The sequence below is a fragment of the Tenrec ecaudatus genome, chromosome 12 (assembly GCF_050624435.1).
Source record: "Tenrec ecaudatus isolate mTenEca1 chromosome 12, mTenEca1.hap1, whole genome shotgun sequence".
In the NCBI taxonomy this organism is placed as follows: domain Eukaryota; kingdom Metazoa; phylum Chordata; class Mammalia; order Afrosoricida; family Tenrecidae; genus Tenrec; species Tenrec ecaudatus.
Genome location: NC_134541.1, coordinates 77,508,692 through 77,526,964, shown reverse-complemented (window position 1 = coordinate 77,526,964; position 18,273 = coordinate 77,508,692). Strand labels below are relative to the sequence as shown.

At 42.6% G+C, this 18,273-nt stretch overlaps 1 protein-coding gene across 1 annotated transcript in view; it reads left to right on the top strand.

Moving 5' to 3' along the window:
* The window catches only part of WDFY4 (WDFY family member 4), a 388,818-nt gene extending 376,237 nt beyond the window's left edge, over positions 1-12,581 (top strand). The window contains exons 57-61 of the mRNA XM_075527922.1: positions 5,700-5,879; positions 9,158-9,340; positions 9,909-9,996; positions 12,131-12,242; positions 12,515-12,581. Coding sequence (XP_075384037.1) covers positions 5,700-5,879; positions 9,158-9,340; positions 9,909-9,996; positions 12,131-12,242; positions 12,515-12,581 — 630 coding nt within the window. The remainder of the gene's footprint in view (positions 1-5,699; positions 5,880-9,157; positions 9,341-9,908; positions 9,997-12,130; positions 12,243-12,514) is intronic.
* Positions 12,582-18,273: the final 5,692 nt, after the last annotated feature.

Sequence of the window (18,273 nt, the reverse complement as noted above, 5' to 3'; positions counted from 1 at the left end):
CCTCCATGTTGACCCAGGCATGTTGCATGAATAAAAGGTCTGTTTTGAAAGTGATGGCCACCTGTTACCCCTTCTAAGGTTACTTGTTCCTTTGTGCTTGGTTTACTTTTCCTACCCTAAGTATAGGGTCACTGTGAATTAGCATTTCCTCGGTGGCAGGGAGCGAGTGAGCGAGTAAAGTGGAGAATGGAGTCCTTACATGGTATAAACAGCTAATACACTCAGCTGCTAACTGAAAGACTGATGTTTTGAGGTTTTTCCCCGAAGGAAGGCACGGAGATCTATTGCTGAAGAATGATGGATGGCCAACTCTGTGAAGCGCAGTTCTACTCTGACACAAATGGGCACACCATGGGCTGGTTCAAACAGAGAGGTTCTGCATCGCCTCCTTGTAACGCTTATCCTCTCTGAGGCAGGGTAGCCAGCTATTTAGACTCCCTGAACCTTGAGGAGCTCCCCCATGCCTCCCCACCACTGCCCAGTGCCCTGCTCAGAACTGAAGATGCTCTGTAAAAGCTTCTGTTTTATCGATGCCATAAAATATAATTTATCATCCTGTCCCGAGTCCAATTCAAGAGAAGGTGGTTTGAACAATTCTCCATGCTTTTAGTTCCAGGTAAAAATAAAACACTTTATCATAGACCCATGAAGCTTGCTATGGCCTTGATGATCCCTGAATGAGGGTCTGGACTATACTCAGAATAGTTATTATGAAATAGGCTTGAAAATAGTTTTTAAAGTCTTTTATTTTTAATGATATTAAACTATTAAAGAAAAACTTTAAATTTACTTCAAAACAGAATAATCTCTATACTAAATGGTGGTGGGTGTAGGGAAAAAATTCAGGAATACAAATTTTTTATTTTGCTATTTTTACATAGCTTGTCAAATTTTCTCTATTTTATTGGTTTCTGTAATTTACATTTCAATTGTTCTCTATTCCATTCCTATAAAATTACATTTCAATTATTTTACTGCATCAATATACCACAGTCTAATAAACACTTCTAAAACTAGACAACTTGTTTCCAAGCTTTAACTATTATAAATAGTGATGCACAAAATATCTTATATTGATTGTTATTTGCTTCTTATAAGATAACTATTTATTAGAATTACTAAGAAGTAGATAATGATTTCTAAAATTATTCTATAGATTTATAATACCACTAACAATTAAGAGTCCTATTCTCACCCACAGTGAGTCCTATTCTCACCGCAGTTATTTTCAGAAGTTTCGATTTTATTTTAATTTTTCACTATTTTACTTAGGAATCCTAGGGGTTCTATGAGTGAGGTGTCGGGCTAGTAACCACAAGATTGGAAGTTCAAACTCACCACCCACTCCATGGGATAAAGATGATGCTATTTGCTTTTGTAGAGATTGTCCATCTCAGAAACTGCATAGGGTTGCCATGAGATGGAATCAACTCAATGGCAGTGGGTTTTGTTTTTTGTATTATGTTTGGAAGGAAATATAATGAAGTTGTCTTATGGGTCTTGTAAAAATGCATTATTCTAAAAAAGAACACAAAAGAGCCAGGTGGGAACAAATTAAAATTATTTCCTCATCTCAAAACCCTAAGAATCACAACAGATATTGTTCTGTGTATTATTCAATATATTGCTTTAAACCAAAACACACAACAAGTTGAGCGCAACTCCTAATGACCATCTAGGACAGTGTGAACTGCCCCTTTTGTTTTTCCAAAGTTGTAAATCTTTATGGGTGCTGAAACCTCATTTTTCTCCAATGGAGCAATTGATGGGTTTGCTCAACATGTAGCTTACATGTAGCTCAACATGTAGCTTACAATTCAAGGCACTCAAAATGCCCAGGGACATGACAGTGGACTCCAGTATACCAGTGATTACCAACGACACATAGGGCTAGGTAATGCTTCATTCCATTGTACAGTCTGAACTAGCTCAACTGTGGGCACTACCAACAACAATTTTCATTGGCTCCTAATGCACTAAAACACAGTATTCCAAGTATGGTGCCCAGACCAGCATTGTCATATTAGAGCCCGGCAAACATGTGTTTCCTTGGGCCCTACCCAAGGCCCGTGGAGTCAGAATCTCAGGATTCGACTCAGCAATGGTGTGTTCACAGCCCTCCAGGGAATTCTTGTACACACTCAAGAGCACATTCCTACATTAAGAAAGCCCCAGAAAACATACCAGCCCCCTGGAAACTTAACCACAGATAAATATGATACATCAGGTCACAATATTTTTTTTTAATTTTGGGAGTCAATGAACCCAGATTCATACCTCTTCTGGTCACATAGTAGCAGAGTTATTTAGAGCCCCAGGTCTGATCCTTAGAGTTTGGCTTCTGCAGGGCATGACCTAGGCTGTTAATGGTTATGTGTACAGGTTTGGCTGAAGGATATCTCTTTATGGACATATCCACAGGGAAGTCTGCCAAACCCACTGGTACCCAAGGTCTCTGCTGCCAGGAACAGCATGGTCTTCATTACAGCCACCTGTGATTATCAGCTGAGACTAATCTGAGATCTCTGTGCACAAATATGTATTTTGTGCTCTGAAATCAGCCAGCGAGGAGTCATCAGAGATATCCTTGGGAAACACAATCAGCCAGGCTCACATGGTAATAAACCTCTGCCTCCAGGAGAGACACAGCTACTCATTCATTTGGGCCAGGAGGCTGAGCATCAGTTTTTCAAAGCTGTCACGTTAGTCAGTCATAACAATTAATAGTTCTGACATCAACTCTAGCTTGTCCTTGATGGATCCTGAAGTGTCACCAAATAGATGATGCTGGCAAGTTGCTGACCCAGGAAAGAAGGTGTGATACGTGTTTGGAAAATGAAAGCTATCTGCATGAAATGGCGGAAGCAGGGGATTTGACAGGAACTTTCCAATTCTCTTCCCAGAAGAAACTTCCCAGAACTGAGGAGTCAGTTCTGACCACAAAAAAGGTGGCTCCCAGGCAGGGGAGGTGACAAAGCACAGGGCCTGGGGATGCAGAGAGAGATATTCTGCGTGAAAAATATTATTAATAGTATTATTAGTAGTAAAATATTAATGCAACAAAGTCTTCCCTGCTTCTTGTAAAGGAGGCTGCCAGGAATGAACATACCAGCTTGTGCCACAGACACTGCACATCTAAGAAAGGCATACCTTCAGCTTAGCCAGAAACTATCGCCTAAAAGTCCATACCAGTCTCCTACCTTCTTGCAAGTCAAAGGGAATCAATGAAGGAATTGTTACTAGTTTCCATCAAGTTGGCTTGCTGACAATGAGGACTTGAAGCACTTGGTGATGAACGTTAAGGATTAGTCTTCACAATGGATTACAACTCAACAAAAAGAAAATAAAAATCCACACAACAAAATGATGGACCAATAGGTAACATAATAAATGAGAGATTAAGAAAAAGGTTGAATTTCTCAATAATTATTTCTTGCTTGGTGTGATAGGTAGGTTTATTATGCCAACCTGGCCAGTGAACACATGTGGGATTAATAAGGTTGTAGTTTAATTGACGAGCAAAGAGAAAAATGGCTCGGTAAGCCTCACCTTTCTGTCTCTTGCTCTTTGATGACTGGGCCAGTGTGCAGCTGCCTTAGCTAGTTCTCTACCTCAACTTGTGACACCCAACCCATGGACCGTGTTGCTATAGTTTGAAGTTTCTTTGAGACCTGCTTTGCCACACTGCTGGTGTATACATCACTTGAGCTGGGATCTGTCAGACCCTGTCATCTGGTCTACTGTTGGTGACCTGTCCTGCTGTTTGCTGCCTGTGGTTGGACTGCTTGTATTGCTCTATAGAAGACTCAGCTGTCTGCTTCTTGACTTGCACCCAGCAGCCCTTGTGAGTTGAAGGACTGCCAGTATATTAACTGTCTCATGGAAGTGAGTTGAACTGAGCCCACTGTACTATTAATTAGCTGTTTATGTTTATTTCTTCATGTTACATATATCTATCCATATATATATGTATATATATATATGTATATAGGTATATATGTATATATTAAGAAACAAAACCAGAACACTTATGATTAATGTCCTGGTTTTGTTTCTTTAGAGAACCCTGTCTTGGATGCACATAAATATTTATGGATGCAGCAGTCAAGAGATCAAAGGACACTTTGCATTGTGTAAATACGCTGTAAAAGACCACTTTAAGGGACTAAGAAGAAAGATTTTGCTTGGAGGACTCAGGTGCACCTGACCCAAGTCATGGTATTTTCAATCACCTCATATGCACGTGAAAGTTATGTATTGAAAAGAAGAAAAATCAGTGCATTTGAATTATGGTACTGACAAAGAATATTGAAAAAGTACTGTGGTAGTTACATAATCTCCTGTCAACTTGCAAAGGGGTGGAGTCTAGCCTATCAATCAGGCCATAACCAATGAGGTCTTCATGTGGGCATGGCCTTCTGAGGATTCTGGGAACTCCTGTATCCCTCCATGGAGGTGGGGAGACACTCTCTACTTTGTATTACTGATGAGAAGACACACGGAGCTACTCTAGATCACTGGAGCTGGAGGAGCACGTGGAGACCCACTCCAGTACTGAAATGCTTCCACCACCACTGGATCCACAAGACTTTCTACCCACTGGCCTGTGATCTTCTCGCATTTGGCATCATTGCATGTGTTTCATGTGTCTGAAGAGAAATTTATAGATTAGTATAGGACATCTGGGCTAATATCAGACTTATGGACTTGATCTGGACTGGGCTGGGACATTTTCTCGATATTTAATTGCTCTTGTATATAAAGCTCTTTCTCATACACATATGAGTGTCTCTGATTTTGTTTCTCTGGTCAACCCAGACTAACACAAGTACCATTGATGAACTAAAGAACAAACACTTCTATCTATCTTGATAGAAATACAACCAGAAGCCTTATTAGATGCAAGAATGACCAGACTTCTCATGTATTTGGGGCATGTTATCAGGAGAAACCAATCTCTGGAGAAGGGCATCATGCTTGCTAACGTGGAGGAAGACCCTCGACAAGATGGATTGACACAGTGACTTAACGATGTGCTCCAACATAAGAGCAATTGTGAGGACGGAGCAGGTGTTTCGTTCTGTTGAACCTAGGGTCGCTGTGAGTTGGAGCAGACTCAATGAATCTACCACCAACAATATCAACTTGGCTCCTACTAATGGCTACCTGTGGATAACCCAATGAAATCTTGAACCATCATCTTCTAGTACTTACATTGGATGATATTCTGTTACGTTCTTTGTAAAATTAGTTTTTATTGGCTAATTATGGAAGTAGATCATGATCCCTTTCTTCCTTTTCTGTCTTACTCTGGCAGCTCTGATGAACCTGTCCACTATAAGTGATTTGGATCCTTTTGGAATACTAGTGGTCTAACTTCTAGCATCATTCCAACAGGCAGGTCACCTCAGTACAACAAACTGACGGGCTGAGGGTGGCAAGACAAATGAGGAAGATAAAAAGATTAAGGAGGTTGTTGGTGTCAGCTTGGACAGATTATTCTTACCTCGCTGGGCATTGGCTCCTGGACATGTTAGACATGAACAAACACACATACATACATGACCACAAACTTGGGAATGATTGAGTATCTCTAATCCCTTCTCATCTAGGACTCAGTGGTAAAAGGAAGGGGTGGTTATGGCCACAAGTTGCTGAATTAAAGTACCCTTCTTATAACTGGTGTCTCCTGTTCCCAGGCCTTATATGGACACACCAAGACTGTCACGTGCCTAGCAGCATCAGCCACCTTTAGCCTCCTAGTGAGTGGCTCCCAGGATCGTACCTGCATCTTGTGGGACCTGGACTACCTCAATCATGTGGCCCGTCTGCCTGCTCACCGGGAGGCCATCTCTGCCATCACCATCAGTGATATCTCGGTGAGACTTTGGTTTCTCAGTGTTATATGCTGCTTGTTTCTGGTAAGCCTGTATGATAGCATATTGGACAATGTATTGAAAAGGGGCCATGGACAGAGAGGTGCTAATCACCTGGGATGTTAAGCAGACCCCTACACTCTAGGGACAAAGTGCAGCCAACAAATACAGCACTGTGTATAGCTCTTGTATTTGGCTGGGACTATGGAAGAAGTGTGTTCCCAGCATGACCACCAGGGAGTTTGGATCGTAAGATCTGACTTTGATGAGAGTGGCCCTGTGCTCAAATTCAGCACATTGACTACAAATCAGTGTTGGCTTTGCAAGTGGTTCTTATTATCATGGCAAGAAGGATATCTACTTCCTCCATGCTGGGTATAAAAGATGAGCTCTTCCGGGAAAGAGAGAGAGAGAGAGAGAGAGAGAGAGAGAGAGAGAGAGAGAGAGAGGAGAGGAGAGGAGAGGAGAGGAGAGGAGAGGAGAGGAGAGGAGAGGAGAGGAGAGGAGAGGAGAGGAGAGGGGGAAAGGTTCTTTATCGGAAGAAACCATCTATCCTCGATGAAATGAGGGGCAGATGGTAGCTACAGCTTGCATAGACTTTGGAGATTCATAGGAAGTCATGGTGCACACTGTCTGTAGGTTCTGGCATACCTTATTCTTATTCTCTGGGACATAAATGAGAATGTGATATTTGCACTGAAGGATTTTTTTTCTTTTTCTTAAATCATTTTATTGGGGATTCTTACAGCTCTTATCACAATCCATACATCCATCCATGTATCAAGCATTTTTAAAAATCAATATTATTTTTAAATCATTTTACTGGGGGTTCATACAACTCTTATCACGATCCATGCATCCATCCATCCATTGTGTTAAGAACATTTATACATTTGTTGCCTTCATTATTCTCAAAACATTTGCTTTATGCTTGAGCCCTTGGCATCAGCTGCTCATTTTCCCCCTCCCTCCTCTCTCCCTCCTCCCCCTTGAACCCTTGATAATTTATAAATTATTATTATTTTGCCATATCTTATACTGTCCGACATCTCCTTTCCCCTGCTTGTTGCACTAAAGGATTTTATTGAGTTTACAGAGACAAAACTTATAAAATACCAATATATTTAGGCACCAACTCATGCTGCAAAAGATGTAAGGTGGCATTGCTCACACAAAGTATGTTCTCATCAACGGTAGCTGTCAATATTGCAGCATTTTGCTGTGAAAATTCTCTCAGGATGAGTACTTTGTCATGAGACATGGGGTTCCCTGAAATTCAGAGACTCCTGAAGCTGTTCATAGAAAACCCTAGAGACTCAAGTAATAGATAGAATGGGTATGAAGGGAGGAGAAGAAGATGACTGAGATGCCAGTCAGCCGTGCCTTCAGCAGGCTTGAGTCCAGTGTCAATATAATATGATGAATGTCGATGGGTAGGTGGAGGTATGGTTGATTAGATAGATGGATAGCTAAATAAATAGAGTAAAGGGTGGGTACATAGATTCATGTGCAGATTAGTGTATGAATAAGTCGATTCGTGAACGGATGGGTAGATAAAATAGTTGGGTTTTCTGGCTAGACCAGAGGATGTACATTGGTACAGATAGCAACTAGAAACACAGGGAATCCAGGACAGATGACTCCTTCAGGACCAGTGGTGAGAGTGACGATGCCTGGAGGGTGGAGGGAATGTGGGGTATAAAGGGGGAACTGATTACAAGCATCTACGTATAGCCTCCTCCCTGGGGGATGGACAGCAGAGAAGAAGGTAGGGGGAGATGTCAGACAGTATAACATATGACAAAATAATAATAATTTATGAATGATGAAAGGTTCATGAGGTGGGGGTAGTGGGGAGGGAGGGGGAAATGAGCAGCAGATATTAAGGGCCCAAATGTTTTGAGAATGATGATAGCAACAAAGGTACGTATGTTCTTGACACAATGGATGGATGTATGGATTGTGATAGGAATTGTATGAGCCCCCAATAAAATGATTAAAAAATAAATTAAAATTTTTTAAATAGTTGGGTTTATGTGTAGATTAAGACGCCCTGGTGATGCAGTGGGTTAAGCATTTGACTGCTAACTGCCACATGGTAGTTCAAATAAAGTAGTTGCTCTGTGGAAGAAAGATAAGACTGTCCCCATAAATATTTACAGTCTCAGACACTTTATGGAGCAGTTCTTCCTTGTCCTGTAACATTATTATGAGTCAGAATGACCTCAATGGCAACAGGTTTAATGGCTAGACAGATTTCTGGTGATTTTGACAAGTGGATGAGTAGATGAAGTATGGCTGGATGCTGGTGATTGAATGGATAGATAGCTCTATCGAGGAAGATACCGAATCCTGATCTGGGAGAACATAAGGAATTGTGTCCTATGACCTCAGAGAAGACTGGCACCAGGACAGTTTTCCTGGAGCCTATTGAATTCTGTTGATGTGTGTTCTGGGCTCACTGTTTGGTGCTTAGTACAGAGATGATCAGACATGGACCCTGGCCTCAGGCAGATTTTAGCAAGCATTCCAGGAGGTACCATGGTAAATCCCAGTGTAGCGGTCACGGAGAGTCCAGGTGAGAGGTACTGAGCTTCCTCCAAGCACTGGCATGCCACCAGCTGACTCTCAGTTTCCTCGCTGACAGGGGCCACTACTGCGTGTTGCATGGACAAGGACGTGAAGAACAATGGCTCCACACATTATCTTCCATTAACAATGGCTCCAGACATTAACTCCCAGGCTAGAATGGGGATATGCTCCTCAGAAACTGGCTTTTGAGGAATGCTGCTGAAGTTTGAGCTGTCGGGTGTCTTTTAAAAGTTAATGGAGTCATTCAATCCCCTTTTCCCACTAATTTTTGAAGCTCCCATATACTTTTATGAATTTTTGCCTCTGCCTTCCATGAAAGAGCCCTAAAGTTTCTTCATGCGAAAAGACTAGCTAGTTAAGTGCAGGCCTAATCTCTAAAGTCACGGACAGTCTCCATGCTGGTCTTCTTTGCCAGTCAGTGTCAGGCCAGGGAGAGTTCTGTGGCTTGATCCCAAAGGGTGAGACACTTAGAATTTTCCAGGAAAAAGCAGTATCCAAAGACATGATTACAGTTTGAAAAGAGCAAGAATTTTCAGGAAACATTGCTGACCTATAAGTTGGCTTAGAGTAAATGGGTGCTGTAGAGAGTCTTGGTGTACCTGGGTTCAGAGTGGGAGATTGGGGCATTCAGACACAAACTGGGTAAGTTCCAGAGGGGCAAGCAGTGACCCCAGCTTGTATTGCTGCAGGGCACCATCGTCTCCTGTGCTGGAGTCCAGTTGTCCCTGTGGACTGTCAATGGACAGGCACTGGCCAGCATCACCACAGCCTGGGGTCCAGAAGGAGCCATAACCTGCTGCTATGTGATGGAGGGACCAGCATGGGACACAAGCCACATCATCATCACGGGGAGTCACGATGGCATGGTCCGGGTAAGTGTGCCATGGTTAGGACAGAGTCGTGGTGTTAGAAATCTGTTGATCTGCATTCTTCTCACCTCCTCCGGGGGGCCAAATCTGAAGTTACACATTTAAGGTCATTCCAGACCAGGTCTCCACACCAAGTAATGAATGTCAAGGCTGGTTCTGTCCTCCAGCAATAGCAAATTCAGACTCAGAGAACACGAGAAGCTGTGAAAGATATATTGACAAGCAGGCTAAGAACAGGGTGCTGGGCATGTGATGGGGGGATAAGAGGCGTGGTTGACAGGCTACCCAAGGATGGCAGCAGGGAGGACACGGGAACATTACCTAGGGAAAGACTAATGACCTAACTACTGGGTATCATTTTGCAGGTAATGGGATGCAAGATGCACTCCTCCAAGTTGTAATGTTGATTAGCCAACGCCCTCGGAGGGAAATTGCAGCCTCAGTAATTATTTTTACTGAAAATAAATAAGCATCAGAAATAAAATTGGGACCAAGTCTCACCTGCTCACTCAGAGTCCATTGAAGGGGATGCGTGTCATTCCCCAGCCTGACATTTTCTCTTGTTGGACAGATTTGGAAAACTGAGGATGTGAAGATGTCTGCTTCTGGGCACATCATGGCAGAGGGTGAGCCCTCCTCCAAGCCTCCAAGTCTAAAAGGTAACTGCCAGTGAGTGGTAGAGCTTGCCGTGGCCCTTTTCCTTCTGTCTTCCATCACGGGACTGCAGCTCCAGCCAGGCCAGCGAGTCAGCTGAGAGCAGTTGAGAGGCTCTCAGTATTGTTGCCATGCTTTTGCAGAAGACTGTGCGTTGCTGGTGAAATGTGAAGCAGTTGGAGATGCCCTGCTGAAGTCTTTCTCCTTCACAAACTTTGTGATGCTTCTTGGCATAAAAACTGGGACCAGAGTGGTTCTTAGAAATTCGTGAGTTTTAATAGGGAAGCTACACTTCATTGAGCTTGATTTGAGCCCTCTCTCTGCCTGGGTGACTCTCAAATGCCAAATTCTCCTAGGCTCAGCTGGCTTGTGGCCTAGACAGACAGCCTGCAGACGGGAACAAAGGGAGGACTTTGCTGTGTCCCCTGAGAAGAGGAAGAATTCACATCCTGCTCCAGCCTGTCCCCCAGACCCCGGCGCACCCACACAACTAACTCTCTGTGGCAAGCTCCTCAAAGAGGGCCTGAACATAAGCAGCATCAGCATCACTAGGATATTTATTTAAAATGGCAACCCTAAGTCCTGCTCCTCAACCCAACCAACAGGGGACAATAGTTCAGCATCCTTCCTCTTCTGACTGTTTGATGTGAGGTTCCTACAGCTCACAGAATGAATCCCCAGGGTTTTGATTACAGTTTAATGGAGGATTCTGATGAAATGACATGGAGGAAAGATGTAGTCATTAAAAGGATCCATAAAGGATCTGTCTGCGCCACAGTTTAATGTTAACAAACCCATGGCCAGGTGTTGTAAACTCAATCCACTGACGCTCTTTAATAAGGATCCCTGGTGTCACAGTGGATTAAGCAATTTGGCTGCTAAGTCACTGTTTCGACCCACCAACCATACAAGCCTGGAGGGGAAAAGATGAACCTGTCTGCTCTCTTGAATGCTTTTAGAAATCAGGAATACACAAAGCCCCATGTTTCTCTGAGGGAGAAAGAAGAGCCTGTCAGTTCCTGAGATTCATAGTCTCAGGGACCCTATGGTTCCATTCTACTCTGCCCTACAGGTTCACTCTGAGTAGAAATTGACTCAACAGCAGTGGGTATTTGTTCTTATGTTCTCCTAATAATTTTTGAAACAATTGTGTTTTAAAGGAATAAGTATTGGGCACATATTTGGTGCTACATCCCTTGTGTGTATTAAGGTATAAGAAACTAGATCTTTGAGATATTAAAGATGCTGCATTTGTTGGCAGATACTATCTAATTCCTGTCTTGAATTCACTTGTTTATCGTTTGCAAGAAAGATCAATCCAGTGAGTATAATTTATTTCAGGGATCATCCCATAGACTTGGACCAGCTCTAATATATTTAAGGCTTGCTTGGTGTTATGCACAAAACAAACTTGAAAATTCCTTTTTCTGCTTCATGTTTCCCTTTTTCCCTCTCATATTTCCTGGCACACAAGCCTGTTTGCACACAGAGATGGCCACCCAGAACAGCTCAGCCAACAATATTCTTTTTTGCCTTAACTGAGTGGCTTTGCAGATTCCTGGTCTGCTGTATGTATCTCAAACCCCATTCTCCACATGAAAGGAGTTAATGCTTATCCCCAAATGCAGTCATTAAAATGAGTGAAGTAACAATCATTGAGTTACATTTTTTGAAAGAATGTCCTCAGCATTTAATTATTGGTTGCGGTGTGAGAGGATTTAGATAAGTTGATAATGCCAACTTTATGCAATTTATTTTTACTAGGCAATTACACAGGCTGCGTTACATCCTGGCAGCAAGGTATTGTGGGGCATCTTATTAAGCATAAAGCCAGTAAACACTGATGAACAATTTTGCTGAACTAGGCATGCAATTTAGAAAGCAATAATACACAAATCCAATTTGGTATACAATGGATACCGCAGCACGTCAGCACATGTAACTATCACAGCTTGCAAATTAAATTGTGATGGCCCTTTTTGCAACTGCACAGGCCAAGATTAAATATATTTTCTCTCTCAATTTAACAACTTGCTGACCACAAATATAAATACGTGTGTTTGTGTTCCTGTGTACAGATGTGCATTTGTGTGAGGCCGCTCGAGGTTTTCTAAATATTCTCCTGCACCCTGCCCACAGGTCACAGGTGGGAGAAGAACCTGGCCCTTTGTCGAGAGTTGGACGTCAGTGTTGCTTTGACAGGGAAGCCAAGCAAGACCAGCCCTGCAGTGACAGCTTTGTCTGTGTCCAGGTAACTGCCACCTGGTTTCTCCAGATCGCCAGCAGAGGGCACCACAACTAGCGAGCACATTACTGCACTGATGCTGGAGTCATATGCGTGGGAGATGGCTAGGTGACCTGTGCAGGATCCTTGGAGACGTTTTTAACAACGCATTTGCCTGTTCTCCCACTCTTGAATATTATGGATTCGAAACGTAATTCAAAAACAGTGAATGCAGTTTCTCAAGTACTAGGCTCACAGGCTTATCTCTAACTTTTTTTTTTTTTAATTCTCTTCCCAAGGAACCAGACCAAACTCCTGGTTGGTGATGAAAAGGGGAGAATCATCTGCTGGTCCGCAGATGGGTAGGAGCAAAGAGACAGCATTAGGCTCCTCCTGGAGGCTTCGAGGGCATCAGCCAGTGCGCTCTCAGGGCGATGGCATGAGGTAAAATTGGTCTGTGATGCACGACCTGAGTTCGGCTGCAAGAGAAAGCTCCTCCATTTCCCATTGCAACTAATACCCACTCAATACTCCGAATGGCCCCAGAATTTTACCTTTGATTCCGGAAAGATGTGCCTCTACTACTGGATAAGATCACACGTTCAAGGACCTGCAGGCAGCCTGATGATAGATCCTGGAGCTATGCTTCACACAAAAATACTCATAAGTTGCTTTATTAAAGGTTTATTGCATTAAAATTTTTGTTTACTTGCTGGAAACTGATAGAAAATAAGTGCTGTCTATTAAAGTACATTTTCCCCAAATATTAGAAGGCTCTTAAGCTAAAAATCATTGTCATTTTCTACTTGGGTATTTGCTTCTTCGTACTTACAAAGACAAGTACAGACTCTAGTGTACACCAATACACAGAGGCCAGCGGTCCCATGTACACATGCTGACTTTGAACTGGAGCTCACCCTGGGGAAATCTTGACACTGTGACTTTTGTTTCTGCTTTAGAATTCTGGCTGATGGGGTTGAGCCCTACTGAGGAATTTCAGGTACCTCGTTGTGTTAGGCTTGGTTCTCTAGAGAAGCACAACCAGTGATCTGTGTATGTGTATGTATATGTATATAAAACAAGATTTATATCAAGAAATGACTCACATAGTTGTAGAAGGGGGTAAATCCAGTCCATGATCAGATATAAGCTGAAGTCTTCACCTGACTTCTTCTGTAGGTGCAGGGGCTGATGAACAGTGGGCAGGAAGATCACAGTCTGGTCTAAGTCAAGCTGAGTGAATCTGAGATCACTGGTGTGCTGCTAGCTCCTGGGATCGGCAGGTAATATAATAGGAGATCGATGAACTTGATGGAGGATCTTGATCCAGCAGTAGAAGTGGGCCAACTTCTGCATTCTGAGTCTAAACTAAGAGTAGGCCCTATCCTGAATGTAAACTCCCTCAGAAGTCTCAAAACGATGACTAGATTAACTGCTTGGCTACTTCACATCATGGAGTTGACCGCACTATTGGGTCATATCAAGGGAGAATCCTGACCCACCACAGTTGATAAAAACAAATCACATTCCTAATGTCTGTATGGCAAACATGACTTCTTTTTTAAAGTATTTTAATAGCATAGATTTCACATATTACATAATTCAATGATTCAAACATATTAAAGATGTACAATCATCGCAACCATTAATTTCAGAACATTTCTTTCTTCTACTCATTGTCATCAGCTCCCCACCTCCCCCCAACCTCTCTCACTACAATCGTCAAGAAACCAAAAATTCAGTCATTGTCTCTATCCTGGATTTCATATAACGAAAATAGCATACAGGAAGAAAACTAAAAAACAAATCCCACTACACTATGTATTGGTAGCAAGCCTATTCGCATCCCTGGCCCATGGTCAGAGGAGATTCACCGGAGGCTTGATCTGTGTGTGAACCCTGTGAGTGGATTTCACCTCCCGCTGTCATCCATAGCTTTCAGCACACTGGATATTTACAGTGGAAGCTTTGATACCGTTCTCTCTTTGGGGTTTCAATTTTAACATTCACAATTACTGGATCACACAGGCTGGTGTGCTTCTTCCATGTGGGCCCAGTTGGCACCTCACTCAAATGGCTGCTTGATTGAAGACAAATTTTTAAGACCCCAGATACTGTTTTTTCTAAGAGTTGGGCACCATCTGGTTTCTTCTCCACACTTTGCTACAACCCCCATCTCTGCAGGGATCTCTTAGGAGGACAAGTATCACAGAGGGTCATGTCATAAGAACTGATTAAGTTAGTCAATGTATTTTAAAATGTGGGATTTAAAACACTGTTGAGAAAAGGATATTATCAGTGCAGGATGGCTGCAAGCTGCAATACATTGGTTGGTACAGATTAAACTGTTATGTGACAGAACACTGTTCACACAAACTATGGGGGTTGGTGGTAGAGTGAAACTTTTAATAGCATTCGTTCACAATGACAGATTCATGCCTACCAGATTAAAACATCATAAAAAAGGAAGGAGAGCATAGAAACAGTAACAACATGATAGTCCTGGGCCACTATCCATTTGTACCCTCAGGGTAGCAGGTGTGTACCAAAAGCCAATGGTAGCTAGTTCTATAACCTTGGGTTAGCAGCCATCTGGTTCTGAAACACTAGAAGGTTTCAACCTTAAGACCAAGAGCTACAGCTGAGTTTGAGTTAGAGCTCAGTTCACTTAGTGGGGTTTCCACATCTAGTCCTTCTGCTGTGACCTGTGGACAATGGTGTGTGCCTCAAAAGAGCAGTCTAAACTCACCGTAGTCAGCACACAGCCTGGATTCCCAAGGCTGGATAGCAACTAAGCCAAAAGCATCTCATTAGGAATCGTTCAAGGCATATGCTCTCCTTGGGTTCTATATAAGTACTGCTATGTGCTTTGTTTTGTTTCTCTTCAGTGGGAGATTGCTTCTCCATATTTACCCACCAACAGAAAAGTAATTGCCTTCTCTGAGACCTGTATGCCCTTCATCCCATTCAGACTTGAATTTCCACTAAACATTTCTAGTACTTTAGGGTAACCTCAGCACAGTGTTATACGGTAGAAACTGAATGTCCCTCTCCTTTTCCCCACATCCCTAAAAAGGGAGTGCAGATGAGATGAAGTCTCTCTGTTGGAGTAGTCTTATTTCTTTCTGTTGTCTAATGGTTCTGGCTAAAATTTCCAACACAATGTTCAATAAGAGTGTTGACAGGAGACATCCTTGTCTAGTTCCTATTTGGGGGGAATGTTTTCAGTTTTGCCCCATTGAGCAAGTTGTTGGCGATTGGTTTTTCATGTATGGCTTTTATTATATTGGGTGCTTCCCTTCTATTCCTGTTTTGCTCGGTGTTTCTATCAGCAGTGGGTGTTGGATATTGCCAAATGCCTTTTCTGTATTTGTTGATATGGTGATATGGTTTTTATTCCACAGTGAGTTTTATACCAAAATGAGTTTAGGAGTTTCTTGTCAATTTCTATGTTTTGGAATACTTTGTGTAGTTCCTCACTAAAGACTTGTTAGAAGTCCCCTGTGAAGCCACCTGGGCTTTTCTTGGTGGGGAGTTTTGTGATGACCTTCTCTATTTTCTTCTTTTCTTAAGGATTTGTTGAGGTGGCGGTATTATACTTCTGCCTAGGTTAATTAGAGAAGGCAGTCTTTTATGTATGTGTTTATTTCAACTTGATGGGATGTAGTTTTTCATAGATGTTTATTATTTTTATTTTATTTGGATCTGTTGTGACATCACCCTTTTCATCTCAAAGTCTAGATATTTGCATCATCCCTCCTTTTTCCTTTGTTACCGTTTACCGGCAGTTAAAAATATTAATAAATACTTTACTTGGGGGTTTTTATACCTCTTATCACAATCCATACATTCATCCAGTGTGTCAAGCACATTTGCATATAGGCTGCCATCATAATTTTCAAAGCATTCTCTTCCCACTTGAGCCCCTAATATCAGCTCCCCATTTCTTCCCCCTCCCTCCACTACCCACCCTCCCTTATGAACCCTTAATAAATTACAGATTATTATTTTCATATTTTACATTGTCCATTGCCCATCACCCACTTTTCCATTGTTCATCCTCCTAACGAGTTTATAAATTGATCCTTGTGATTGGTTTCCACTTTCTCCCCGCAACCTTTCCTAATCCTCCTGGTATCTCTACTCGCATTGTTGACCCTGAGGTGTTTAACTATCCTGGATTCCCTGTGTTGTGGTCTCTTGTCTGTAGCAGTGTGCATGTTCTGGTATAATCTGATTTATAAGGTAGAATTGAGGTCATGATCATTGGGGGAAGGTAACACCAAAGAACTGAAGAAAGTTGTATGTTTAATCAGTGCTATAATGCACCCTTCCCTGTGACTCCTCTATAGGGGATGTCCAATAGTCTACAGATGGGCATTGGGTCTCCACTCCATGCCTCCCACCACCCCATTTACCTTGGGTATGATTTTGTTCTGAGTCTTAGATACCTGATACCTGATCCCATCTACATCACATGGTCACACAAGCTGGTGTGCTTCCCCCACGTGGGCTTTAATTCTTCTCAGCTAGATGGCTGCTTATTTATCTTCAAGCCTTTAAGACCGCAGATGCTATAGCTTTCAATAGCCGGGCACCATCAGCTTTCTTCACCATTTACCTGTACACCCATTTTATCTTCAGCGATTGTGCCTGATAGGTGAGCTTCACAGAATGCCAGATTGTTAAAACAAAGTGTTCTTGTGTTGAGAGAGTACTTGAGTTGAGGCCCAATGTCCATCTGCAACCTTAATTCTTAATATATAGATATGAGGGCATAGTTCTTTTCCTCTCTTGATATATATATGCCTGTATTTAGACCTCTATTAATGTCTTTTGCCTCCTGGTTCTTTCTCCTATTTCCTTTTACTTTCTTCTTGTTCCACCATCATGTTCAGCCTTCTTTTGGGTTTAGTAATTTCTCGCTGCTACATTTCCCTTGATTACGCCCCACTAGGCATCCTACGACCTTCTCTCCCTTGATTTTAGTTCACTTGTTGTTCCTTTGTCCCTGGGTTGGTTCCACCACCCTTCCTTTTTCCCACCTTCCCTTCCCCCCACCCCCTCAGAACCATTGATCCCCTTCTTTTCATCTCTGAATTATTCATTCTGCCTATCTTATCTAGATAGACATGCAGATACAATAATAAGTGCAAAAACCCAGCAAAGCCAAATAAAACAACAAAGGAAGTTGAGACCAACAAAACAATAACAACAACAACAACAAGAAAGCACTGACAAAAATAGAAAGGCCTGTAAATAGTTCATGGTCTGTTTGTTAGTCTTTACAAGTGTTTTCCATTTGAGTCTGATGGGGTGCCACAATCCCACGTCTATTTTTGGATACCCCAGCAATTTCATCATTTTGCTCCCCTTGCTGCTCTGTTGCATGCTCTTAGTGTTTAGCCCAGCGTGATGGGGTCAGATTATGCACAATTCCCACACTCTCTCCAGTATTGTCCCCTGCAGTGCTAGGGTTTAGTGAGGGATGTTGTGTCTTGTGGTGGGGCCAGCCCTTTGGTCCCCTCTGTGTGTTGTGTGCTCTCAGCAGGAATATGGTCCTTGGGTTGGTGGGCCAGCATGTACGCCCTTCCCTCTCCACCCCTTTTAATTTCTCCAGTGTACTCTAATCAGATGTGTCCCACTCCCCATGCTGTCCCCAGTGCTATCCTCTGAGTGGGGGACTGTCCACCTAGTTGGGTTTGGGCCGACCTCTCTATTGGTTCCCTGGTACATCCAGTATATTGTATTCACATCTTGGCACATCAGGTTAAAACCTGGTCTGTCTCTCCCTCTCCTGTGGAGATATAAACAATACCCTCCCCTTGGGTGATTTAGTTCCCTGCTCCCCCTCTACCCATGATTTTTTTCCCTATTTGTTTCCCCCTCTTGTTAGTTGGCTGCCATATGTATCCCTGGATTGGGTTTGGCCCCTGCCGTAGTTGCTGCACATCACCTCAGGGATGTATGTATATAGTAGATTTCCTCCTATGCCCCCTTGTTTTTAAAGCTTACCTCAGTGGACTCGTGTTATACATGTCCTTTTGTGCTTTGCTTA